The sequence below is a fragment of the Rhodnius prolixus genome, unplaced genomic scaffold (assembly GCF_049639745.1).
Source record: "Rhodnius prolixus isolate KJV_2025 unplaced genomic scaffold, Rpr scaffold_5, whole genome shotgun sequence".
Classification (NCBI taxonomy): Eukaryota; Metazoa; Arthropoda; class Insecta; order Hemiptera; family Reduviidae; genus Rhodnius; species Rhodnius prolixus.
This window is the reverse complement of record NW_027411624.1, coordinates 10,212,749-10,239,823: the sequence shown is the minus strand read 5'-3', so window position 1 is coordinate 10,239,823 and position 27,075 is coordinate 10,212,749. Positions and strand designations below refer to the sequence as shown.

The following is a 27,075-nucleotide window of genomic DNA, read 5'->3' as shown; positions in this document are numbered from 1 at the left end:
ACCCATAATCATGACAACCAAAAATGGCCCTTACTTCCACTCAGAAGAAAATTACAGCTTCCCATAATGTTTGGCCCAGCCAGTTAAATCTCATAAGTTGGTAGCAGATGAACCATTTCAGCAAAATAAATCATTTGCGTGTATTATTTTTATTAATAAAATAAATGTCATTTACATTGCTAATTGAAATGCAAATAAACAAAATTTAAAATAATGTTTTTACATCTACAAATCGCGAAGTATTGTTTTCAATTAATCTAAACGAGGATGACCACTGAGTATGGTTAATATACAAAGATTAATCCTTAACAATACATAAATTGTATAAACTCGACTGACGTCATAAAGAACTATTGTACAAACACAATGAATGAAAACAAATTGAATATTTAGAAGATGAAATGTATGCAAATAAGTGCGTTAGAATTCTTTTTCCCCCACTTCTATCTATTTATACTTCATTGAATTTTTATCTATCATTCATTTAAGTTTATCAGTTACAGAATCTAAATCCTTATTGACAATATATTCTAATCCTTCCCTGCGAGGATTCGTTTCATTTTATTAATCCTCTCTTTCATATTGGTATCTGTTTGAAAAGCAACACAGAACAGTGCAATACGGTTGCAAAAAACCATTAAGGAGCCACTAGTTATCACTAGGGCACGAACATTTCTTCCTGAAGGTTTATATTTTGGAAAATCCTCCGCATCGCATTTCCATCTGGGACAACAGTTTTTATTTTATTTTATCAATTTTACAACAAGTTGCGACAACTAAAACGGATGTGTGTACACGAAGTATGTGCTTTTGTTGTCTTGGACTTGTCATCCAGAGATGATAACCAGTAATATAGGGGTCATTAAGGGGTTTTGGATGGGCTACTGCCTCTCTCAGGTCAGTTGTCGACAGGGTCGAAGGGCCAACGACGCTTCAGACGTATTAGAGGAGATAGTGTGAGAGTTTGGAGTGCTTGGATTGGTGGATTAGAATGAGTAGCTACTTTGGAATCTGTAATTTCAAGTTACCGGATTTGGCTATGTCGGTATACCAAAAGGAATTCTTAGATCGGTATAAAAGGGACATGGTTCTCGTGGTGACTGGAGAAGGTGGCGTTAAGTATTCCCGAAGGCTAAACGACCATCCTCCTCCCACACAATAGATCATAGGGACTCTACCATCATCATTGCAATACCTTGAATACCACGAAACCTTTCCTCAACTCACAATCCTGTGGTACCATTTCGTAGAGAGACTTAAGGCCTAGAACAGTCACTAGCCCAGTCATGAATATCATGACTTACAGTTTCTCCGCACACCCTCCTGGTGTCAGCTTGAACTTATTACACCATTCCAGGTGAAGATGGTTCTCCGTACGGCGTCCCCTATTAGTCGCTTCTTACGACAGACAGGAGATACCTTGGGACTATTCTTACCCGGCCCCAAACGGAAGGTATAAAGAGACAGTCGTTTTGTAGTGAACACTCGGGACAAAAGGTTTACAAAAGAACAAAAGAAATTTAAGATTCGCTGACGATCTAATGATCTTGGCCCCCAAAAAAGAGTGGACGAACATCTATTTCATATTTTAGAACACATATTCTTAAGGTTTCTCGTTTCTGGAACCAGCTCAACAGAAATCAAAACGTTTATTTCCTGTGTAAATTTGGTTTTCGAAACCACTCTCGAACGTAATTTATTTTTGAATTAGAACAAATAGTCTTAGAAGATATTATACATTGAATTGTCGCATTAGATTGAAATATAAGCGAAAAATGAAAAGTTAATTAGCATCCTAGCCAAATGTCCGGTACGCGAAGTGTTATTTGAAAGATTTAAAATTATTTTTAGCAGATTAAAAAAAAAGAGCACATTTAATCAGCCATCACCAGTGATGCATGAATCTAATTTGAACTTGTAATTAAAAAACTAAAAATAAAAGGGAAAGAAATAGTTGAACCAAAGAAAAATAAAAGTTCTTCCTTCTCTGTCTCTTAGTTAATGTTTGTGGCCCATGAAAGGGAGAAAACATGCTGTTTCCGTCCAATAGTGTTTCCGGCGGCAAGAATTAAGCGGCAAGAACGGTGATACGCAGTACTCTTTTGGCGGCAACTTCATACACACATACAAAGGTAAAAGTAAAGTAAAGCTCTACTGGATTGTTTTATATTCTCATCATGATGGCAACGTCTATCGCCAATGCCGACAAAAGAACGTCTAACCTCCCCTCCTTCTCCTCACCAACCAACCCCCCACCCACACTAAAAAGTTTTTCTACTGCCAAGTGAGTTCCACTACCAATAGTGTCTTGGCCGTGCGCTAGCACCTCTACTGCACAATAAACGGGCCTCCTCTCTGAAGTGGTAGAGGCTAGATGGATGAACTATACAATTGAAGAACTAAACAAGACAAGAGCTCTTACAAAAGTAGAAGCATTACAGTAAAATAAATATACACACAGTGGGCATCTTGGCACGCTTTCACGTAGCACGACACCTCTACCGGCCCGTTTATGGATGCGCTAGTCGTAGTCAAGATGGATGTAAGCCACCTTCATGTCCTGGAAATGTGCCGTTCTAATAACACGCTTCTTACCCAATAGACGGCCTTGCCTTCATAATAAATTTTTTCATATCTACTGCAATACGACTAGCACTACATCGTACAGCAATAATATTTTGAGCTCCATAATCCGCAAAACTTTTCTGCAAAAGAGTATCAATCAATCAAGCACTTCCAGGGGAAGTAAAAAGCTTATTATTTTTCCTTGTCCCATCTAAAAGAAAAAGACAATTTTGGAACACGCCCCTTTATGTCCTAGCCTGATTGTGATAACAACAGTATATATTGCTGTATTTTAAAGGCTGACTCTCGAACTCCAGACGATGGTCAAATTTTGGACCCGTAAAGAGAGGACAGGAAATTTTGGCCTGTTCTGGTTACAGTGCCTACAAAACAGGACTCGCCCATATATTCTGTTCTAAACTAATCCCAAAGATAAAACAAGCACTTACAAAAAAAGTATTCTCTACATTTAAAGGCGACTTAATTCAACTAAAGGGAAGCCAGCAGATTATCAGAACTTTTAGATCGTAGAGTTATTCCCGTAAACTCCTAAATCCAAAATGGTCTGCTGAAACTCCTGTATCCATTCTAAGTTTGCAATCCTAACCCAGTCTGCCACGACACAGCCTTCTATGCCCTAAAGACACAAAAGAATCAAACATGACCCTTACTCTTTATCAACTAGCTACAGGTTTTTCCATTCTTTTCCATTCATCATTCCCAATCCTGCCCATCCTAAAGTCCCCTTTACACTAACTAATGAAGGTTGTAATGCAATTGCACATTGAAACTTCATGCTTAGTTTTATAGAAAAATTCAGAATATGAAAAAACATTTTAATATATATAAATAAAAACTTATTTCGTCATGAATATCCGTCTGCCGGAGTTTGGTCTTGAATATCAAATCTTATAAATATTGGATAATCGTAAACAATTTTATGTTATTTTAGTATAAAATAAACCCCTTTTTTTTAATTATAAAGAGAAATAAAAAATAATAATAATAATAATAATAGTTGAAAACAACTAATAATAACAGCAGCCAATCAGAATGCAACATCCTTGCTTAAAATAAATGCTTTACAAAACAATACTCTAAAGCAGTGATTCTCAATCACTGTGTCGTTTTGAAAGTTTTAAAGTAAGCCGCCAAAATTTAGAAATGCATACAAAAAAAATTATATATTAAATGTAGAAGACGATATGAGAGTAGAATTATCGTATTTACACGACCAAATATAAACTGTAATTATCAAGCTCAAATTTCTCAATAAAAGTATTCTTATTATTAACTTGTAATTAATCCCTTAATAAACATGTACTGTTCTTTTTGTGGTACATATTATTTTATTTTATATTTAAAATAAACTATTTTATACAATGTATTAAGGATAAGCAAAGTACTTTTAAACTTATCTTAATGTTAGTGTAAATTTTGAAATTGTCAAAAGTGTGCCGTGACAAAGAAAAGTTTGAAAATTACTGCTCTAAAGTAATACGAGTACTGTCTTCACTTGGAAAATGAGGTCTTCTCAGAGGACAGACATTACTTTTATGTCAACAGCAGTTATATTCATTATTGAGCATCGTCCTATTAAATTAGACATATTTAATTAGTCTAGTCCAGATTAGGCCAATCTAGAGAGCGATAAAGAAATCGAATGAAAGAAGTATTCATGCTTGTAATTATTATATATATTATTTTTAATAAAATTTACTGATCGCTATATCCATAAATCGCAGGAAATCTGGTTTAAGGTCCCCCTATTAAACAAATGATTTTTTTTTCAGTATTAATTCAAAATTTATCTAACAGATAGCTCGCACAGCTTTATCTAATCCACAGTTAGACAGTTTTATTACAAACTATTTAAATTTCTAACGGAATGTTTACTAATACGAGAAACACAGAAATATGCTATCAGCATTTCGCAACTATCTGGGACTTTCACTGCTAGCTATTTAGCTGAAGTGTTGTATTAAATGATTATAATTGGCCATTCTGTATTTCTCATTAAGTGCTTATATTTAACACAGGCTAAAGTGGGCTCTCTTTACTATTATAAAGACGCCTTAGCGGTTGAATAGAGCGTATTAGTGGACACGGTTCATGAAGCTCCCAATTAATCATTTAACAAGCCATTAAAAATTATCCAAAGAAAAAAAAGGGAGGTATTGCGAAAATGATGTTATGAAAATTAAAATAGAATAAATCAATTATAACTTTTCTTAAATCATTTTCACTATAATATTTGTGGGTATGCACACTGTATGTAACTGGGTAGAAGATACCCACAGCTCGGAGATGACCTAACCCGCAATAAAGATCTGATATCTTGATAGAACACACCCTAGGGAGGCAATCCTGAATGCTTTCAACGGTCACATCGTTTCACACAGTATATAACACTACCCCTAGACATTATTCGATATTTTCTTCTTTCTTTTTTGTATTCTTCTTCGTCTTCTTCTTCTTCTTCTTCCCTAAGAATATTCTAAGCAGAAGCTTCTACAAAGTTTAGGAGAAGAAGAAAGATTTGTTAATTCTAAGCTGTACAGGTTTGGCTTTAACTTTTCTAATCTAAAAGAAATTTGGATTATTAGTACATAAAGAGTATAATGAACAACTTGGTGTTCCGTTTGGTTACCGGAAGTGTCTCTCTTATTTTTAGGTAACAATTTTCGACATTTATAAGCCTTGGAAATACAAGTTAAGGCCTCTTGAGTTGGAAAAAACAGGTTTTCACAAAGTAATCTATGGACTTTGCTTGAATGATTCTGTTTATGTAACCATCATGAGCCAAATAACTGGTAACATACACAAAGTTGACGTTTGAATTATGTTCTAGGAGTTACAAGGTGGATCAAGTACTAAGATTTTGGACCAAATTGATCAATCGAAAGTAGCTTTTTACTTAATCAATTTTAATGTTTAAAGAAAAAAAAACTGCAACTGTGTACTTTAATCGTCCTATACTAATTACTAATATTTTAGAATAGAATAGAATAGAAAAGAAATTTATTATTCTGGGACAATTGTTCCCTAAGAATAAAAGCAGGTACAATCAGAGGCCTTAATAGTTTTGCCTGTGATTAAACAGAAAATAAATAAATCAATAAGTAATAACAAAAAGTGAAAATAAAAATAACATCAGAAATTAAGGAAATAAATTAAAACAATTAGAATTTCGTAGGAAGCTGGATAGACGGGATTTAAAGATAGATAGGGTAGGAGCATGGCGGACAGATGATGGTAAGAAGTTCCAGAAAGAGGTAGCACGTATTAGGAAGGACTTGTCAAAGGATGAGGTACGGTGAGGGGGAATATAGAGATCAGATGAGCGAGATCTAGTGTTACGGGAATGGATGGAGGATTTAAACTTAAGGAGTTGAAAAATATAGGAAGACCTTTGAGACTGGATGACTTGAAAAAGGAAAGAAGCCAAAAGATATTGGCGGCGATAGACAGGAAAAAGCCACTTCAACTCATTGTAGCAGTGCGAAATGCGAGAGTCACTGGAAATTTTGTCTGTTCTATATGGAGTCTGAGTGCAGCTCGATGACCCTAATCTTCGGAAGTGCTCTTCTAGAAAAGGGGGAAAAGAAAGATCAACATCTGAAGGAAGGCAAAATGTTTTGTAAAAATGAAAATGATAACAGGAAAAAATTCTGAAAAAAATCTTGCGCAAGTTCACATCAGAACTTTTTTTGGTACTTCCTTTGTTAGTACCAAGTAACTTCCGTTAGAAGATGTCTGGATGAAATGATAAAGCCAGCAGAAACAAACATTTTGAATACCCACACTAAATTTCCATCTAAAATTGTAGAAAGGAAACAATTAACTAATAATCATTAATAACTTAATAACAAATATTAGGGCAAAGAGGAAATTAACGTTACTAACACTTCCGTTTGCATTATAATAACATCACCAAAGTACTGCACCCCAAAATATAGTTAAATCAAATATGATTCAAGTCGGTATCAGTATTTGATAATTTATGAACGGGTAGAGAATTGATGGTAGCGCTGTGATTAATTATTATCTAAATTAATCGTCATAACACCCGTGGATGCTCCAGTAACCAGATAATACATTATTCTGTACGCAATTTCATAAATTCTTACCTGGAAACCCAGAGGGTGGAGTTTCCTTAAATTTCACGTGCAATTTCAGGTACGATTATATGAGAGAATGTTTTAAGTCCCTGACTTCAAAGCCTGTTCTGGCGCCTTATAAGAAAATATTATTATGATAACCATTTAAAATATAATTTAATAAAATTATTTTATTAATTAATTAGCATGTAGATGATAATTTTAAATGCCTAACAAATCGATGATGGATACAGTTATGGTAGTCAAAATATTTTAGAGAAAATGCCAAAATATTCACAATTTCATTCCCTAAAATTGCAGACAAACCTCGATAATTTTAAGGAATTTTCTCATACCTAATTTCTAGAGACAATTTTTTCAAATGGAAATAACATGCCTTCTTGATTGTTATAATAATTGAATATTCAAAGAATTTCCGGTTAAACCGTTTCAAGTTCTCCGTCCCCTCCAAAAAAATAAAAACAAAATCTTTTCCATTTGTTTCTCAACTTCCGGGCCAAAAAGGAATCTATGTTAAAATATATAAAGTTAATTATGTATTCTTTCAGTGTAGTAACAATTAATCGGTTTGCGACGCCTCACAACAACTGAAGCCAGTAAATTTCAGGAAGGCACGATCTTCAAAGTCAGTGATGCTTCAAAGAAACACGGTTGATATTGGTATTTCCCAAAATAAAGTTTTACTCTGAAATGTACTGATTTGACTAATTGTAAAAACAGAACGAGTAATAGGATATTTCTTTCGCGGAATACAAGAACATGAGTTGGACTTCGGAAGTGTGGAGATGTTGGTTTTTGTAAAAGAATATAAATGAGAAAGATTTTTTCAAAAAAAGAAGGAACGTTATTCAAATCAAACCACAGGTTTTTGTCCCGAACCTCCGAGAAGTTACTGATACAGAAGATAATGGTAAGGCGCTTTCCAGAACTGATGGAAGCCTACGAAAGTTAAATGCCTCGAAGGAGGCCAATCAAATCTGGTGAAAAACTCACATGACTTTGACTTACTCTAATCTCAAAACACAGCATTTCTTCAAAGTATGAATATTTGATTCGTATTTAACTCAAAAACAAACATTATTAAGTTTGAAAATCCGTAAAATGTTCACAGATAACTTTGGACGAACTAACTGAATTTCTCTTCAGGATTTAGTGAACTCCGGAAAACTGACTACAAAACTACTTTTCCTTTTTTTTACTCAAATGAGACTCGAAGATGATTGAACATAGCTGACTGCATCTCTACAAAGAGGCCTTCAGGCCCATGCTACTGTACCAAGCTCCACCAGGAGCCTGACCTGACTATATCAAGGAATTCCAGATTTAAAAAAAAAAAATGGCTACTCCACGTACTAGAAATCCATTGCCTTCCATAATCCCAATTAGAGAAAGGTCCCACGATCCGCAGTACACTTTTCAATTCCAAATCGTTTATAATTTAATAAATATAATTTCATGTCTCCTCACTCAGAATCCCTCAAAACGGATATATCTGATGAAAATTAAAAATCCGAGAAGCTAGAAGTAAATAAAAGAGAGTATTTTTTGCTATAAACTAAAGCCACCATTGAGTATTTGTTTAGTAAAAAGGACTTCATTTCAACAACCGCATGAATTAAATTGAAGGCTACTTTTTTTCACTTTCTATCCAATCTGTGATAGTAGTAACCTAATGTTCTTGGATTAACCAAGCCGCAAAAACCCAAGTAGGTACATTCCAAAATGAATCTATGGATATAAGCAAACCGATTAGTTTAAGTTCGCTTTCATCCGAACTCTCTGTAACTGCTTAATAAAAGTACCAACTTGATTTCCTCACCAATGAAGGAAAAAAAACTTAGTATTGTTGCTAATATCTACACACACATTGTTATGATCTGAAGAATTACATCGCCCTGATTGGTTCCATAAATATAGAAACAATCGCGATTAAGTTGTACTTAAAACAAGACAGCTAAAGTTTTAAGTATAAAAATCAACTATAATACGAATGAATTTACTACATCCATAATAGTTATTAAAACGAAAAAGAGATTCAATTAAAACAAATGCGTTTTGTAAACTATAAATTTAACAGAAAATAGTTTTGTCTAATTTAAAATTGGTTAACTAATAATAAACTTCAAAATAAATTAAGTGTTCCAATGGATCTAAGTGGAAGTGAAGCAACAACACTGCCAACTTAATGGAGATACAAAATATGAGGAGACAGAGAAAATAAAGGAACAAACACTAGAATATCTGAGGCGGTGAAGAAGTTACAGCTGTTACAAGGGTGCCAGGAGCGTAATCAACAAGTTATCTATCCCCTGCAGCGCTAGTATATATGTATATATAGAAGCTCTATAGAGTTTGTAAGTGGAAGTGGGGGAGTCACACTTCACTGGTCACGTGGTCTAAACTCACTGGAACAAACAGGGTTCTGGAGGTGTATTTCTGTATCTCAGTGTGTGACGTTGTACGTGTGGATTAAGGTTGAGCCTTCCAGGATTTACTCGCTTAATTCATTTCTACAGTTAGAATTCCCTATAGTTTGGTGGGAGGTTAAACGGAACTTGAGGTTTGAAATATTTTTTTTTTTTTTTTTGTAGGTTTTTATTCATTTATTACTCTCTGTAATGCTGTAGGAAAAGAGAATTACAGAATCGAATACACGATGATACCGGAGAAGCAACAAGTTTTGGGGTTATAATCAGTCTGTTAATCAATCTCTTAATCATTTTTAGTTTTGTCATTAAGTAGCCCTCAGGGCAGATTATTAATTACCCCATTCAGTCGGACTTTAGGGCCCCAACTGTCTAAGTAGATGCCGCGGACGGAGGTGACTGGTGAACATACTTTACTATAAAGGTCTCATATTAAACATTAAACAAAATCCAAGATCTAGACCAGGAATCGAACCTGCTCGCTAACAATCTGTTATAAAAGAGATAAACGAATTTAAGGGAAGATATCCCACACTCCCAAATCGTTTAGTTCAATTTTTACAAAAGATCGAAGCAATATGGACAATTTCGAATAACGTGGAGCTCATTTTGCCTTGCCAGCAATGTATTGCTGACAGTAACCGCCTTCACAGTTCGCTTGATCAAAAATTATCTACAGAATGTCTGAATGTCTAAAATTATGAACCCTTCAATCAAAAAACACTATCTCATTTGGCCTGAAAGGACATTTGCAAATTGTGTAAAAGGAGCGCTGCAATAGATTGGCTTGGAACTGACGTTAAAGGCCACCTTCTTCGTATCTGTCTGCAGTAGCATCAAGTCATGGGAGTAATGCACATTTTATAAATTTGCAGTTACAAATAATGCAATACTAAATAATTGTTACTTTTAATTCTTCTATAATATGTTTGTTAACGTTTTACTATTGATAGAATTCTGTGCTCTTTGTATAAGTATCGTATATATATACAATAAAACAGGAGTTAACTAAATGTTCTTTGTCGGTAGTGTTAATTTCAGGTGTTCGAAAATATCTAGATTATTTTATCAGAGTAAGTTGTATCTAAGTAGTTGTTCACTTTACTTTAAATTATATGTATCTGTTCTTTATATATCATTATTCTATATTTTAATTATGTTTTATTAATACAGGATGTAATGGTTTTAATTTGATATTACTTAATTGTAGTGCATGTGCAGGACAGTCTCCTTGCCACAAGATGTATCTTTGTTTAGGCAAATAATATATATTATTATTATTGATAGAATTCGTGTACTAAAATTGACAATTACTTCTCTGACCAAAGATAACCAAAGGAATACAATGCTAGCCCTTTTTTTTTTCATTTAACTAAGGTTTAAAAATTTAAAACAGCATCTAATTTCTAAAATCTAATTCTGTCAAGAATTTTTCAAAATTCTTTTAAGACTTGGAAAAGAGTCAGACATTTAAAGACTGAGACTCATCTAAGAACATTATCAACATCGAACATTCCATTCATTCTAGAGTCTAGCCCGACCGAATGGTGCAATGAAACGCGGCAATACTTCTTCCAGAGAACCAGTTCAGAAAGGATTGCTGAAAATTCCTAACATACTCTTCAGGCTGGTAGTGATCTGCCTTGAGAAAAAAGTAGCAAAAATATCTAATGGCGGTTTTAGCTAATATTTTCTTTAATAATTAAGATTTTTGAAAGTTTAAGTGGTGGCTCTTTCTTTTTTTAAACTAGTTTCTGTTCTGAAGGGTTGGTTAAATGAAGCATCAAGGGATTAAACGAAGACAGCAGCATAATACCATGTAGTCCTCTAAGAGCAGCAATTCCTCAGGAGTTGACTATACTATTCAACGTGGCATATACAGGAGCTTGTTGCTGCCAGGAAATGAAGAACAAACCAATCAGCTGCATGTTTGATGAAAGACTATTTCCTGCTTTTGAAATATGAGTGTCGTCAATTTGAAAACAAAAAACACATGGACAGTTCGATGTATAGTGGTCACAAAATTAAGAAAATCAAAAGTTGAAAAATGCTAAGATGTATTGTGGTACTGGGTTCAAATACCAGTGTTGGACTTAAGATTTTATTGATTTTTTGGGTGCAAACTTTATAAGTAAAGTAAGTTTGCTAGTCGCCTTCGTTCAAGACACGTAATTAGATGATTGGACAGTAAAGTAAAGCCTGCCTGAAAAAAAAATAGGCATTACTTTACTTTTTATTCTCTAAAGTTTCGGAAAATTGCATATCATTTTCAAATACCTTCTCGACCATTTGGCGATAAGTGTAAATGCAACAACAGGTATTATGCAGATTGCCCTCAGTTTAATCCCCGATAAAACAACCTAACCTCTGCAACTGTGTTAGAGAATTAATGCTAGATCTTTTGAAAGACAATCGAAGCTTTTAGGCCTTAGTTTTCTCAAAATGTTAAAGTGAAAAGTCTTCTTAGTTTTCAGCTTTTTATGAGCAAAACTTCCTGACAAAACGGAAATCAAAAGAATAGAGGTAAAAGCATTGTGTGACTAAAAAAGAAGATGAAGCAAAAGTTACCACGGAGATTAAAAGCTAAAAAAGGGAACATCTAACATATTCTTGCAATAAAAATCAACGAAAATAGATAATCTAAATACAAATCAAAAATAAAATAAAAAAGCTACAATATTTTGGACCCATCAATTAGAACAACACGCGCATGTCCTGAATAAAAAGATACTCAAAGCCGTGAATACCCCGTGTACAGATATAGAACAACTTGTCTCTAATAATGATGAACGATTCTTCAAAACATATCTATAATTGCTTTCGTAATACTACCAAGAGTTTAATTGCTCCGAATTAAAGACTCACTAGTGACATAAACTTATTGTTATTAACTCAATTTTAATTCGTCCTAATTGGTAGATTAGAGGCGAACCGATGTTTATTGATAGATGTATTTTGATAGATTTAAGAATCATAAATTTTTATTTCTATTTTTAAATGAACAAATAGATTCTTCTTCTCTTTTTGTATTTAATTTCTCTTATAAGATTTTTTTAAATTCCTTGTCAATGGGGTTAATTTATGACAACAGTAATTCTGATTTCGTATTATTTAGGAAATTAACTTCCAAAATCTGGCCAAGACCAGTGCTGGCACTTTTCCGGAACGAAAAGGTCCTGTTTCCTGTTGATACACAGGACATAGTTTTACAAAAACTCACCTGAAACAGCTTTATCATCAAAGGAAGGTGGCGAAGGCGGCGGAGGTGGCTGTACGATCCGCGGACTGGGCGGTGGTTCTGGACTCGAAGGTCTGTCCCGAGTGGTTGTCAGTTCCAATGCTTCACTCTGCAAAATAAACAAAGTACTTTAGAAGTAATTACTATAATGGAGTATTATCTTCAAAACCAAAGAAAAAATAGAGTTATTTAAAAATAAAGTGAATGAAACTTTGATTTTAAGTAAGGTGTTCATATTTAGTCCACAAGAAGAGAGCTGATGCATGCTCTGGATTATTATTAATAGGGTTAATTATTAATTTTTGCTGCTGTAAAATTGAAGATAAATGCAATGAACTTAGTTACAAAGAATTTAAAAAAAGAAAAATTAAGGAACAAACTGTTAAATTGTATTAATAATATTTTCAACTTCAGTCACAATTTACAATTCTTTTTTCTGCCAAACTTTCGAACTCGAGACTAGGTTGTTGTCAAGAGTTTATGTTTATTAAAACTTTTTAACTAACAGTTTTTCAGGGATCATGATACTCGCTTGGACGCAATGAAAGGTGCTAGAACTGCCCATGAAGAGTTCTGCTAACTGGATTACAAATAATACAGGTTTCTCCTCGCGAGAGTTGTATCAAATAACAACCGGTGAATTGTACGGGAGTGGAAAGTGGAAGAGAGGACTTGACTGTACAGGATTAGGATGTGCAGATGGGTTAAATCTGAGCGGAATAGTACGAAACTAGGAGGTCTTAATGGTGGATATCATTGGAAGAGCGTAATTTGTAAATAGTTTTAGACGTTTGGACCATTGTGGCTGTATACTCTGTTAAGTACTTTCCTTTATAGGTTAGTTATGAGGATTCCAATTTAGAGGCTAGCCCCTAGGGCCTAAGGAAACGAACAAATTTCGATCAAAACCTAAATTTCTGAAAATGGAATACTTACAAAAATAAAATTCAATTTGCAGCACTACAAAAAAGTGGCAGACAGATTACAGTAATGGTAATAAAGGGAGATTCTATAAAGCTATGGCAGATCAAGTTACCTAGGCAACCATGGTTTTAAGGGAACAGTCACTGAATAAATGGGTTGTTACGACAATAAGCAGGCTGACAGCGAACCACGCTGTGTGCGGATCGTATCTACAAAGGATCAACAGAAGGTCCTGTCTCCTCTTTGCGTAGATTGCAATGAGGTGGAGGATTTCAAACATATAATAATAATATGTCCACGTTATGTGGTAGAAAGGAAACGAATGTTTGACGACATATACAGGTATTTAGATACACCATTTCGCTACGAAGACATAATATTCTCCAGCAACATCTATGTGCTTAAATCTGTAGCAGAGCTAGCAATGAAATATGAATGTATTTAAAAGTTATAGAATGGATGCAAGAAAATGATTAGAGAAGGATTACGTGATTTTAATTTCCTGCTATAAGGATGGCAGGAATATAGAGTACTGATCCATCCATTAGCTGTAGTATGTAAATAGTTGTATATAGTAGAGGGATGAATGTGTGAAGCGAATGTATTTATAAGTAAGAATGGAGAGTGAGTGATATTCTAGTGATAAGCAGCTAGACGACTCTGGCTGTATGGCGGAAGCCGATGCCAAAAAAGCACCAAAAAATAAAATAAAATTTAATTTTTTTTAAAAGTGACGGTCCACATTTTAAATAGAGGACCCCCTTGAGCTTGAAACATTAAAATCACAATATTTTATCTTAGCAAGAAGTAACAGTATTTTTTTTTTACAGCGTCTGAGAGTATAGTTTAGTATAAAATTAAATTGCTTAAGTTGACTTCAAATAAAAGAAGACGAATTAGAGAAACAGACGCTGCCTAACACTTTGCACAAGTCAATGTAAGTTCACTCAGGAAGTTTGGAAACCAAGACCCTTCTTCTAATCGAAATAAATCATCCGCGCTTTATCTTCAAAGTGTATCGCAAGCTTGCGATTGCTTTTGTTTGGGAAAAATTACATAATGAGGATAGTTGAAAGCAATTTACATTTGAAAGAAAGAAAATAATTTCAGATATTGTAAAAAAAACTAGACACCAATAAAACGGAATGAGCCAATCTCCAAAATGGCCACATGAGATACCGAATAGAAACTGCCATATTTTTATAACAATACACTACTAAATAAGTTTAGAAGGGGACATAACATAATTCAGTCATAAAATTGATGATTATTATGGTATAAAATAATTTTCAGCAAAAGGAGAAGGAAGGATGTAAAATTAACGCAACCCGCTCTTTATAGTGTGGAGGAACCCTCATTGTCACACGGGCAAACACGAATAAGAAAAAAGGAAATTAAATAAAATTAAAAGAAAAATACAAAAGCTAACGACAATTATTTTATAGCGAAACATGGTTATAAAGATGGTCGTTGATAACGCTGTAACTCACAAACAAGCAGAAGAAAAAAAAAGAGCAAAAATTACGCGATTATACTTGCGCATGATCAAGATTTTTAGAGGAAAATGTAGAAGCAGAAGAACATGTTGAAACCTGTTATTAAAATTACCGCCCCTTCGTCAACAATAACCTCTGTCTCTCTCTTTTTTTGTTTATGGATTATTAACTTCACATTTTATATCATTAAAATAATAACATTATTCTTTTTAATTACATTCTGGGATTTGAGATAATTTTTAATTAACAAGGATTTCAAGCAGTGCAATGCCTATTAAGTAACATTAAATTTATTCTGTACGCAAGGAAATCGCGTTTTCAACGAGGTTTTTCCCATTGTTGGACATTTATTTTGTTTTATAAGACAACTGGGGAAGTTTCTTTTAATTATTATTATTATAATTCGAATTAAATCCACGATGCAAGGTTCATGGCTCCACATTTACTTTCCGATGTGTTTTTTTCAAATGCACTTTTTGTAGTAAAGAAGTTTTTATGTGCGCTCCCTTGGTCTGTACTAACGACAAGTGCCTCATAAGGAACCGAAGGCTCAAAACACAAACAGTCAATCTTTATTTCGTAAAATAATGGTTGTGTTCAACGGCACGTTTACAAATTAATGAATAAAACAATTTTTCTTTTGTGTTTTTAGTGTCAAGGGACTGCAGTAAACATAGTGTGCACTTTTTGGGGACTAAACTATATTGCACTTTAGATGGCCTATCAAATCTTTAGGATCTCTAACACCGCGAAAGAGAAGACAACTTAAGGCTAGAAATCTGCGGAACCACCGCAACCAAAACGTATTCAAATCTAAAAACAGAAAATGAATCCTTAGAATCTAAAAAAAAAAAGCAGTATTAGTCAATAATCCTCACTTCTTTTAAACCTAACAATCCCACAAAGACTCCTAAAGACTCCTCCTAGCAAATACCCAATACAACATCTACCACCATAAACTAACCCCATTCATCGTAACCATCTTCTCGTCCCCAAAACCATATTGCTCATATTTACTTCTTCCACAGGATCCTTCCAACAAGGCAGCAAAGCCCTGAAGACTTTTTTGGGTTACTAATGCTCAAAATAAAATCTGTGCACTTAGATTTAAATTAAGCATTTTTCAAATGATTATACTTTTCTGCGCAAAAAGAAATTAAGATTTAAAACATCCAATTTGAATAAAAACAAAAAGCAAAGTTTAAAACAGCGATCGCTTTAAGTTAGGCTCGTTTCTATGGCGTTACCACCTCCGTATTAGTCAGGATCAAGATTACACTAATATGGAACCAGAATAAAGTTAGAGGATAATCTCAGGAAGCTGTTCTACGTGATAATAACAAGGAATAAGTGAACGATGGATATTTTAGTCGATGAACTACATATATATGTATAAAATTCTAATTAATATAATCTAAAGCGTTACGTCATGTTGATGAAATCCCCCCCATATAGGAGCTAGGGGCGAGACCAGGGTGCCTGCGTGCTATATTAATGTACACCACTATTCCAGTGGGATAGTGGTCATGTTAAAAATAAGGAGTACAAAAAAAAGAAAAAAAGAACCAACATTATTCGAATGACTGCTGCAATACCTAATTGTGTCTCCTTTATAAAACGAACACGACATTCCCAATGATTAAAGTACCCCCGTCTTGTTCATTTGACTCCAGTTGACCTCCTTGGTTGACGATGAAACGGGTATATATATTGTAAGAGATGAGATGAAGAAGATGATGACGATGATGATGATAATGATGATGCTGTTTAAAGTAACCACAAAGACACGTGCGACAATTTAACTCACCACTATAATATTTTTAACTAGTTCATCTGGATGGGTTCTTTTTACAATTAACACTAATACCCAGAATAACGGTTAGGTGATTAGAATTATTAAAATGGTAAAATTTATTATCATTGGAGGATTTTTGTTTTTAAACAAGAGAAATTTAACAACAAAATAATAATGAACTAAATTGTTTTTCATAAAACGTAGCCAATGAAATACTAGCAACAAAATTACGAGGAGCAATCACAGCCTCCTTGATTTGTTTCCCTTATCCTGTAGAAAAAATCCTGAATTTACTTCGTGCGTCATTAACCAAATATAAACACACGACGTTAAAAGACAAGCAGCGTTTAAGCTGCAATCGCTTATAGCGTTAAGTGTTACAATAGCTATCAAAATACTAAACTAACGTTGCTATAATTGGGTTCCTAAGAAAGACACATGGAATGTTATTGTCTGAAAATACGCAGTTGGGCTTTATGGTGTTACAACTGGGCAAACAAGGTGAGGACTTGATAATGTCATTTAAAACAATTTATTTCCGAAGTTAATAGCACATGAGATGATGGGTGATAAAAAAAAAAAAAATTAAAAAAGAAAAAGGATACACGCATTGTCAGGAATTCGGAAAACCCGAACTAGATAACTGGGACTAGGAAGTTTTTTGTTCAGGAGAGCAGGTACAATTTCCGCTGAAGTGAGTGCGAGTAGGTTGGAATATTTTCAGTTTTATTTTAGACTTCTTTTTTTTTTCAGTGAGTTTTGTATCGATTGTAATCGAAGAGACAATTTGTTTCTGTTATGATCGAGTTTTATGGAACCTAGTATTTGGGGTCGAACAATCTTTTTAACTGGAGATTTACTTTTTTCTTAAGTTACTTGGCGGCAATCAATTACAATGATTTTGCTTATAAATAAAGTAAATATAAACAAATAAATATAAACTAAAAAATCCAGTTTTTAATATATAAAATTAGAATTGTTAGAGGGGACAGCGTCAGTTTTTCGTACAAGATTTTCTTGAACTAAGTTAGGACTTGATTTCCATGAAAAAGTTAAATTTTCTATCCAATTACTAGTTTGTCCAGTAAGTTTTGGGAGTTCCAGAAGGAATATTTTAAAATTCCATAAACTATCAACCTAAACGCTCGTTAAATTCAATCGAAATAAGCACAATTTACTATCAGCAGATCTTTGTAAAATAAAAAACAAGGAGCAAGTTCTTGTATTCTGAAATTATGGTTTCATGGTATTCAGAAATTCGAAGAATCCGTTAAACGAGAGTATGCTGGTCAAGGGAGAACTTTAATTGAACCTCCTCAATCAATTTTTTGGACGTTGATTGGAGAGAGGAAGGGAAACAAAATTGTGGGCAAGCAATATGATAAATAATATGATCAAGTTTCGTAAAACTCCAAACGTCATCCTCAATAACGGGTTTTGGCTTTCGAAAAGATGTTTTGCGGGTTGAACCGCGTCTAGGCACTGTACAGAATGATTTTCTTAAGCGTTGTACTGCGAAACGAAGATCCGGCTTTTCCTTCTCCCGAGATGTAGTTGATAGGAAAGCAATAAAGGTTAAGCATTAACATAGGCGTGTTCTTAAGCTGTAGAAAATTTGCTACCAAGAGATCGACCAATAAGAAGAAAAAAACAAAAAAAGAATCGACCATCTTCAAAAGAAAAACGAACACACGACGCATCCGGCAAATCTTTTCGTCTGAACCTAAACAGTAATAGGTAAAAAAACTTATTGCATAAATAAGTAAGTTAAACAGCTAGCTGCCTAAATTAGGATATTGGATAGCATTCGAACTGTTGCATTCAAGTCTCCAGTCGGTAAGCTGCGCCTGCCATCGTCGTGACCTTGTCCACATCTGTCCCCCGTCATGTTCATGTATAATTATTAGTCTTATTCACTAATACATTCTTATTTTTTAAGGAGAGGGCCTGTTATTATTTAAACAAGTTCATAAAGTAATGGTCACCATTAACATGCAAACATACTTTTTAATAATAGTCTTTTGCAATAAATGAGACATTTGTCTGATAGAGAGGACGAGCTTAGATAATTCAAAGAAATTTTAATTTATTCAAATTTTTTTTACCACTTCCTAAACTGCTGAAATAAGATCAGATGATGTAGGAGCGTAGAAGTAGCTAAGAAAGCGCCCTCACTAAATCGCTATTGGCAGCCTTGTCCTTATTATACAGGGTGTTCAGCATAAGAATACGGTAACTTCGGGAGGCGTTTCATGCCATCATTTGCAACAAAAAATTCCATATAAAGTAAGGCTCGATTCGGCTCCGTTTTATAGATATTTTTAATTTTATGTTTTTTAAGGTGTTACTACTTTTTAGCAAAAACGCTGTCTATATTTCTCAAACTATTAAAGCTACAGATATTTTAATAAGCTCATTACAAAGAAGGTTAAATTTCCTTTTAAATAAGCTAGTTTGTATTCCAAAATAATAATATAAAGTATTTCAAATTGTGGCCCAAACATAAGAAATAGCAAGTTTCTAATTTTTTCCAAAAACTTTGACTTCATTTTTCTTAAAAACATTTTATATGAAAAAACCGTGCACTATTCAGGAAAAACATCTACATACGATCACCTTTCGAACGGTATACAATAATTGGGGTTATGTTAAAAATTGATGCAGAAATCTGTGATTAATAGCAAAAAAGTAGGCCTCAAAACAGCGTCGACATGAAAGGAATTCACCTACCATAAGAATATAACTGATCAGAATCATCAAATCCAGTACGATTTTTTGCAAACGTGTAATTTAATAATTTATTTATTTAAGAACTATATTCAAAAATATAAAACTTACATTATTATTTTGGAATACAAATTAGCTTATTTAAAAGGAAATTTAACCTTCTTTGTAATGAGCTTATTGAAATTGCTGCAGCTATAATAGTTTGAGAAATACAGACAACTTTTTGCTAAAAAGTAGTAACACCTTGAAAAAACATAAAATTAAAAATATCTCTAAAACGGAGCAGAATCGAGCCATACTTTATATGGAATTTTTTGTTGCAAATGATGGCATGAAACGCCTCCCGAAGTTACCGTAGTCTTATGCTGAACACCCTGTATAGTTCATTGCAACTTTTAGAAAATAAATTGCATTTCTCGTTTGAACACGTAGCACTTCTGTACAATATAAGTCCTGATTAATCCCTAAATACATGAAAGCAAAATCCTTTATTTCAAACCCATGCTATCTAGGATTCTAATAAAATTGTGACAGACACATTAGCCGTAGAAGAAGAAGCCCAGATGAATCATGCGCGAGTTGCGCTTAACAATTTAGATAAAGTTTTATTACATCCGCTTAAACGAAAAAAGCCTCAATTTAAATTCTGTTTTTATTTAAGGTTAATCCCAAGTTACTAAATTATGGAAAATTTGTGAACACTAAATTTTTAATAAACAATAATGTTGGCTTTTTTTTTTGCCGCAAATACTAAAAACTTGGCGCCTTTTTTTTTTGTTCTTACCGCAAAAACTGATAACCACTTTTTAGCCTTGTTAAAACGGCTATTACCCGGTTTATCCCCTCTATCACTGGTATTATGTAATCCCCAAACTTCTCCTTCCAAATAAAAAGAATATCTGGTACTAAACACTCGCTAGACTTTTTCTTACTAAAATTCCAGAGGTTTCCACCTAATCATTTTTTTGGTTTTTGTTTTTAAGTTCAGAATTTCTAAAATATAATCGAATTATTTCTAAAAGTGTTCACATTATAAAACTGCATCTTTCACTGACACTTTTAATCTACCACTAATCAATCTGAGAATTGCCAAAAAACGCACTTTTTTTTACCAGAAAAATGATAATAAATTTTAATTACAGTACCATATTTAATTGTCCTCCTGTCCGGTTTCGAACATTTATCCACTATCAGAAATAGATAGATCAGTTTGATGTAGAGATTTCGACTTCACTTATGTTTCCATCATGAACTGGACTCCTTGAATACACTGAAAGTCACAACAAACAAGTGTAGCGCGAGACAGTAAGTGAAATCAAAATATCTGCACCAAACAGATTTATCTAACACTGAAAATGAATGAATGTCAGAAAACGATCGAGAAGACAATAAAAATGCGTGTGGTAAATAAACGAATAAAATCAAGCATATATTATCTAGCCTGGGGGTCGGACCTAACCACATTTTAAATTATAAAAGACAAATAATTATGAAATGGTACAAATTCAGCCTCTGTCGATTCTGAATCGATTTATTTATTTTTTTTTTGTAAAGAAAAATTTATTAATTATAAGGTGTCGGAGCTGAGCTGTGGGGCTCTGCGAAACCTTCCAACATCCAAAGAAACCAATCCTTTCAATCTAAAGTACTTCGGCGTATCGTCAACGCTCCTTATTAGGTATCCTCCATAAAGACCTCAATATCCCATTCGTCAATGAGCTAATACATTTTCGGCTTTCCTAATTTCCATAATAGCCTAACCATACATCCTAATCCCACAGCGTAAGCCTTTTCCACAACAACCTATCCCGACAGTCCTCCACGACGCCTGAAACGACGCGACCTTTTACCTATTTCCTAAACTTCCTTCCAACCTCTAGAGTTCCAGCATTGGCTGGCCCCCTCTCAGCATGCCTTCCCGATTGTGGCGCTGGATCCTCCAGGATTCAGCCTACACTCTGTGCATAACTCAATCAAGAAAACATTTACTTGATGAATATGTATATGTACAGGTTGTAAATAAATAAATAAATAAATAAAAATTAACAGGTGCAGTCCAACATGTTGTACAATGTGAATATTAAAAGGTTTTTTTTGGTTTTATATGTCGGAAACTATTTTCGAGTAAATCTCAAACAATCAAAAATTCAAATGAAAGATAAATGGGGTACTTTCCGGTCTAGAAAGTTTGAGAGCTAATTCGAGGTCGTTCTCAATATGGACTTTTATCTAAAGTCAAGGCTTAAAGCAAATTTTCAGTTCACACCACAAACACACTTGGGATTATTTCAATTTGTTAAAATTGTTTTCGAAATTAGGTGATCTGGAAACAGATATTTCCGGCCAAAAGAAAACCTCGAAATTAAATTTTTTCACGTAAGGCTGGCACATATTATGACAACAAAGTTATAGATTATTTTCCCCTAACAGCGAACATGCAGAGAAAATTGTTAGACATTATAGTGTAATAATTTCAACATTACTTAATCTGCAAACGCTTCAGTTAACTTAAAAAGTAAAAATAAAATAACCCAAAGTAATGTGAAAATGATAATATAATCATAATAATAATGTCCTTACCTGTTTACCTGGACATTTTAAAATGACAAATGTCGGAAATATTTCTATTAATGTCAGTTTGTTCACGATTATTTAAGATAAATTATAGAAATACACGTTACGCGAAACATTATGGCGATTACACAAAGTGTTACAATATTAAGTTTTTTTAAACGGTAAATTATCTTATGTATAACATTTATTACTTCTCAATAGAAATATAAATAATATATCATTTAATAATACTATGATAGTTTTAACTATGACGAGTGAACAGACTATCCGTAAATGTAGGTAAAAATGATAATTTCCTGTTATCTATTTAAAAAAAACAATAGATTTCTTTATCACCTATTGCACTCAATTTCATTCAGATAGAAGAAAAATTTATTATTTAAAAGTTCGAAGGAAAAGCCACGCAGGTTTATAAAGTAAAGAAAATTAATGCCTTTTTCTTCAGACGGGCTTAAAATTAGGTGTCCTGGACTGAGGTGACTAGCAAACATACTTTACTACTAAATAAAAACCAAGACAGACCGGGAATCGAACCCAGTAAACCAACAAAAACATCTTGGTTTTGTGGATCTAGCCTCTAACCGTTCGGCTACCGTGAAGCGCGAGATAGTTTTTATTTAAAGTGCAAGCTAAAGGGAGATTTTGACAGATTAGAAGATGGCAGATATGCATTGCCTGCCTCAGCATAGAGTTTTTTCGTTAAAGACAGCACTATCTACCATCGGACAAGCGGTGCTGGAAGCTAAAACATTATTATTATTAATAACTTTTTATTCAAAAAAACAACAGGCTTCTTAACTACACTTCTAGGAGAAAGGAGAGTTAAGCCATTCACTAAAACGACATTTAAAGTACGAAGTATATCCTCATTACTTTCATATCATTAACAGGAAATCAATATTTAATAAACTTCACACCTGAAGAAGTGAGCAGAAGTATTAATGAATGAATCAAGTTTGCAAATATATTTCTTAACGGAAATAGCATAAGTCGGTTAAGTTTTTTGTTGTTTTTTTAGTTCCAAATAAGATAATTTTTACTTCATTTCCTTTAAAATTAATGTTCTTATATAATCTGTATTTCCTTTGGATTTATAAACTACGAAGAAAAGTGTGTTCTTTAGAAAAATAAACTTCCTTTTTTTACATTTCTTTTTTACAAGCTTTTAGCACTTATTTCATTACATTATTATTGGTCACATATTCATGTAGTCTTGAAGACTAACGTATGGATAGTAAATCTTAAAAACTAACTATAAAGGTGTCTTCTTCTATGTGCCCAAAGAGGTATTGAAGACAGCACAAACTTAAAAGAAACCAGCCCATCCATCTTGTCATGTTCTATGCTTTGTCATAAAAATGGGGAAAAAAATATATATTTAAGTTGTTCATTGAGATGGGACAATTTTAGAGCTTTTAAGGAGTCCAGGAGGGATGTGTTCGGATATGACGCTTTAATTTCCGAAGTTTTTATACCATAAATAATAAAAAAACATGTGAACTTTAACTTTTAGTAAAAAAATTTATGACTTTTCCCGCTGTAAAGAACTTGCACATGTTGTAAAAGTGGAAATAGACAAATTTCCATAAACACTAAACGGACCCTTTCTCCTCCCCAATCTGGTGTAAACACGTACTCCATTTTTTTTTTTTTTTTAAAGATATAACTGAAGAACTTAATTCAAACTTTGGATTTTTAGAATAGAATAGAAGAGAAAATATATTTATTATTCTGGGACAATTGTCCCCTAAGAATAAATACAGGTACAAATAGAGGCCTTAATAGTTTGGCCTGTGATTAAACAGAAAATATACGTAAGTATTTCAAAAAAGTGAAAATAAAAATAACAGCAGAAATTAAGGAAATAAATTAAAACAATTAGAATTTCGGAGGAAGCTGAATAGAAAGGAGATAACTGAATAGACGGGATTTAAAGATGGATAGGGTAGGAGCATGGCGGACAGATGATGGTAAGGAGTTCCAGAGAGAGGTAGCACGTATAAGGAAGGATTTGTCAAAGGAAGAGGTACGGTGTGAGGGAATATAGAGATCAGATGAGCGAGATCTGGTATTACTAGAATGGATCGAGGATTTAAACTTAAGGAGTTGAAAAATATAGGATGGCCTTTGAGATTGGATAACTTTGGAAAAGGAATGAAGCCCAAAAAATACTGGCGGCGATAGACAGGAGAAAAGCCACTTCAACTCATCGTAGCAGTGGTGAAATGCGGGAGTCTTTGGGAAATGCTGAAAATAAATCTTATAAAGCAGTTCATGAGATGCGCTTGAGCTTAGCTTCAATAGCACCAGAAAGACCGCGCTATACACTAAGGCAACCATAGTGGAAATGGAGGAAAATAAGAGAGGAAACTAGGAGTTGTCGGGTCCCTAATTGGTGACGGGAACTATTAAGCTACTTTAAGATATGGGTGGAACGACGAGAGATTAGGGAAACATGGTTTTTCCAGGATAGGTTTTGATCGAAAGTGATACCAAGGTTTTTCACAGAGGAACAATATTTTATTGGGGTATTGTAAAGGAAAAGATTAGGAAGAGGAGCCAATGATTTAAGGAGTGGGTTGGAGCCAATAACAATTTACTAAATTTTGGTTAGATACAGCACTGGTTTTACAAAAATTAATTGCAGCATGACAACAGTCTGAAACAGTAGACTTTTTCTGAAAAAAAGCTCCACAATTAATATTAATTATAGAGAAAGATTATGACCAAATTAAAAGAGGTGTGTGACAAGTTGACATAATCAAGTAATTTCAAAATTTAACCGAGTCTCGGAGAAGTATGTATGTAACAAAGAGATTATCTCTAATAAATTGGATTCTCAGAAATGAATGCACATTAGAGGCATGTCCAAAGTATTTCCTGCATCTTAAACTAGAAATCAGATACAAATCTTCCCCAGACAAATATGTCGAACATAATAACCAAGCCTAGTAGAGGTAGAGATTTTAAATCAGTTGTTTAAAGAACACTGGACTTCTCACGACGATTCGAGTTCAAATCCAGCTGTCAGGCATGTAGATTCTTTCTACTTTCCAGAAGCTTCTTACAGCTCACCTTCCGGTGATGCGATAGTGTTGACTGTTTCGAAAGAACATAGAGGCAAAGCTGTGAAAACAAAAAAAAAACTGCGCCCCAATAAAATCCAGATGTTGACGCGCCTTAAGTTAAAAAAAGGAAATAAAGTTACATTCAAAAGCAAATTCTTGTGTTGTGATTATTTCGAGCAATTTGTAAAGAGCTAGAAGAATCTATTGCTAGGGAGATTCTTGAAGAAATAACAGGAAAACCAACTTAATGAAGTTTAGGACGATTAAACGTTCAGTATTAAAATCCAAGAATGAAGATTTTATATGATACGTAGCAGGAGAAAATGTTGAAGAATATTTTATTCCAGATTAAAGGAAAAAAAAGAACAAAGCTATGCAACAAAACGACAACTACAAACAAACATAAAAAGAAATCCAGAAAATAAATCCTAAAATGACTTCCTTCGCAAATACATTTCCATATTTGTCTAACTTTTGACCAAAAAAACAAGCAATAAAACCAAACAAAGGAAACCCTAACCGCATTAACGAGAGAGAAAGAGAGCGCAAAAAAGCTATTCCGGTTGGATGAGCCACAAGTTTTTTTTGTATTTTTTGCTTAAAACTGAAAAATAAGTCAACATTCTTAAAAAGTAAGACCACTTTCTTTAGAAAATTATATATAATGGTCTAGATTTATCTTACCCAATATCTATGAAACAATCCTTTCCGAGTTACTTAAAAAAAAGAAGATAAAACCGAACATTATTCTGAACCGAAAGGAAGTGGTCATAAATTAGAAAAAAAAAAAAAGAAAATGGAGGAAAAGATTGAATGAAGCAATAATTTGGATGCTGCCCAAAAATGATCCAATTAAAATAACTCACATTGAAGTGCTGAGTTGCCAGCTGACTGCCCACATAATTTCACTTTCTAAGAGCCTCTACAGCTCAATAAACATCTGCAATGAGAGAACACTATCTGGAGGCTGGCAGTATACAGAGAAGCCTCCGGGTGTCAATGAGAAACAATTGTTGATGCGTCTTTAATACTAATAATTTTCATTCTTAAATTTACAACTACAGATGTAATTGATTCTGCAATAAGTAAATCAGATGAATGATTTATTTCAACCCCAGTCGATGCCAACAGGGGTTGTCAACTAGGCAATGATACGAGCTTTTGGGATAAGCACAAAAAGGCGTAAGTGAAATTTCCAGCATCAGGCCGAGACTAAATCTTGAGAAGGTAACTTTAGATCACAATAAATGGGTACGTAACATGGAGCATTAGTTCTATTGCGCAGAATGGTTTTATTGTAAAGTTTTTTTGGACATTTTAGACGTTAGGAATGCTTGATTTAAGTTCTTAAGTTCAAATTGGTTTCCATATACAGTCGAACCTCTCAATAACGGACACTGGCGGGGGAAAGCAAAGTGGCCGCTGTTTGGAGGTGGTCGTTAGAAGGAGTGTAGCAAGTTTCATAATGAAAAAATATGGGTTTTTTTCGAAAGATCTATTTAAAAATTGTTTATTATTAATAGATTTAAAAACGTACATAATTGCATAATTATTTAGCTATATGATATGCATCAAGTTTTTCTTAATTTTCCAAAAAAATTATCAAAAAACTACATATTATTGACTTAATTAATAATTTTTATAATAATCATAACATTTATTCATAACAATAATAATTTATGGTAAAATTATCATCATACTATCATTTATTATTAGAAAAATAGAACAAATCTTTCGGTAAGTTGACGATGGCTCGATTTGGTTTTTGCAAAATCTTCCAACACATTTATTTTCTCTTCTAGGAGTTAACCACTTTCGTTTGAGAGACATATCGGAAAAAATAACATTGTTCGTCCAAAGTAATATTGAAAAATTATTAAAATGGTACAAGATGTATGAGCTTATAGAGGAAAAACCAGAAAAAAACAAAAACTTGAGAGGGGATAATTATTTTTATCACCGCGTCAAACGAACTTTTTAGAATAAGGTGGTCGTTGGTGGGAGGTGAAACATTTAATCCGTTCCCCTAAAATCAATGTCCGCGGTTGCTATGTCGAGTGTCCGATAGGCGGAGGATCTTTTATATAGAAAGTGTATAGAGGTAAAACGGGGAAATCCAAAAACTGTCCGTAAATGGAGAT

General features: G+C 33.6%; 1 protein-coding gene across 1 annotated transcript in view; it reads right to left on the bottom strand.

The window, feature by feature from the left end:
• dve (SATB1_N and homeodomain domain-containing protein dve) overlaps nt 1-27,075 on the bottom strand; it is a 227,324-nt gene that overhangs the window by 112,832 nt on the left and 87,417 nt on the right. Inside the window, exon 2 of the mRNA XM_074137229.1 lies at nt 12,333-12,459. Within this exon, the coding sequence (XP_073993330.1) occupies nt 12,333-12,459 (127 nt within the window). The remainder of the gene's footprint in view (nt 1-12,332; nt 12,460-27,075) is intronic.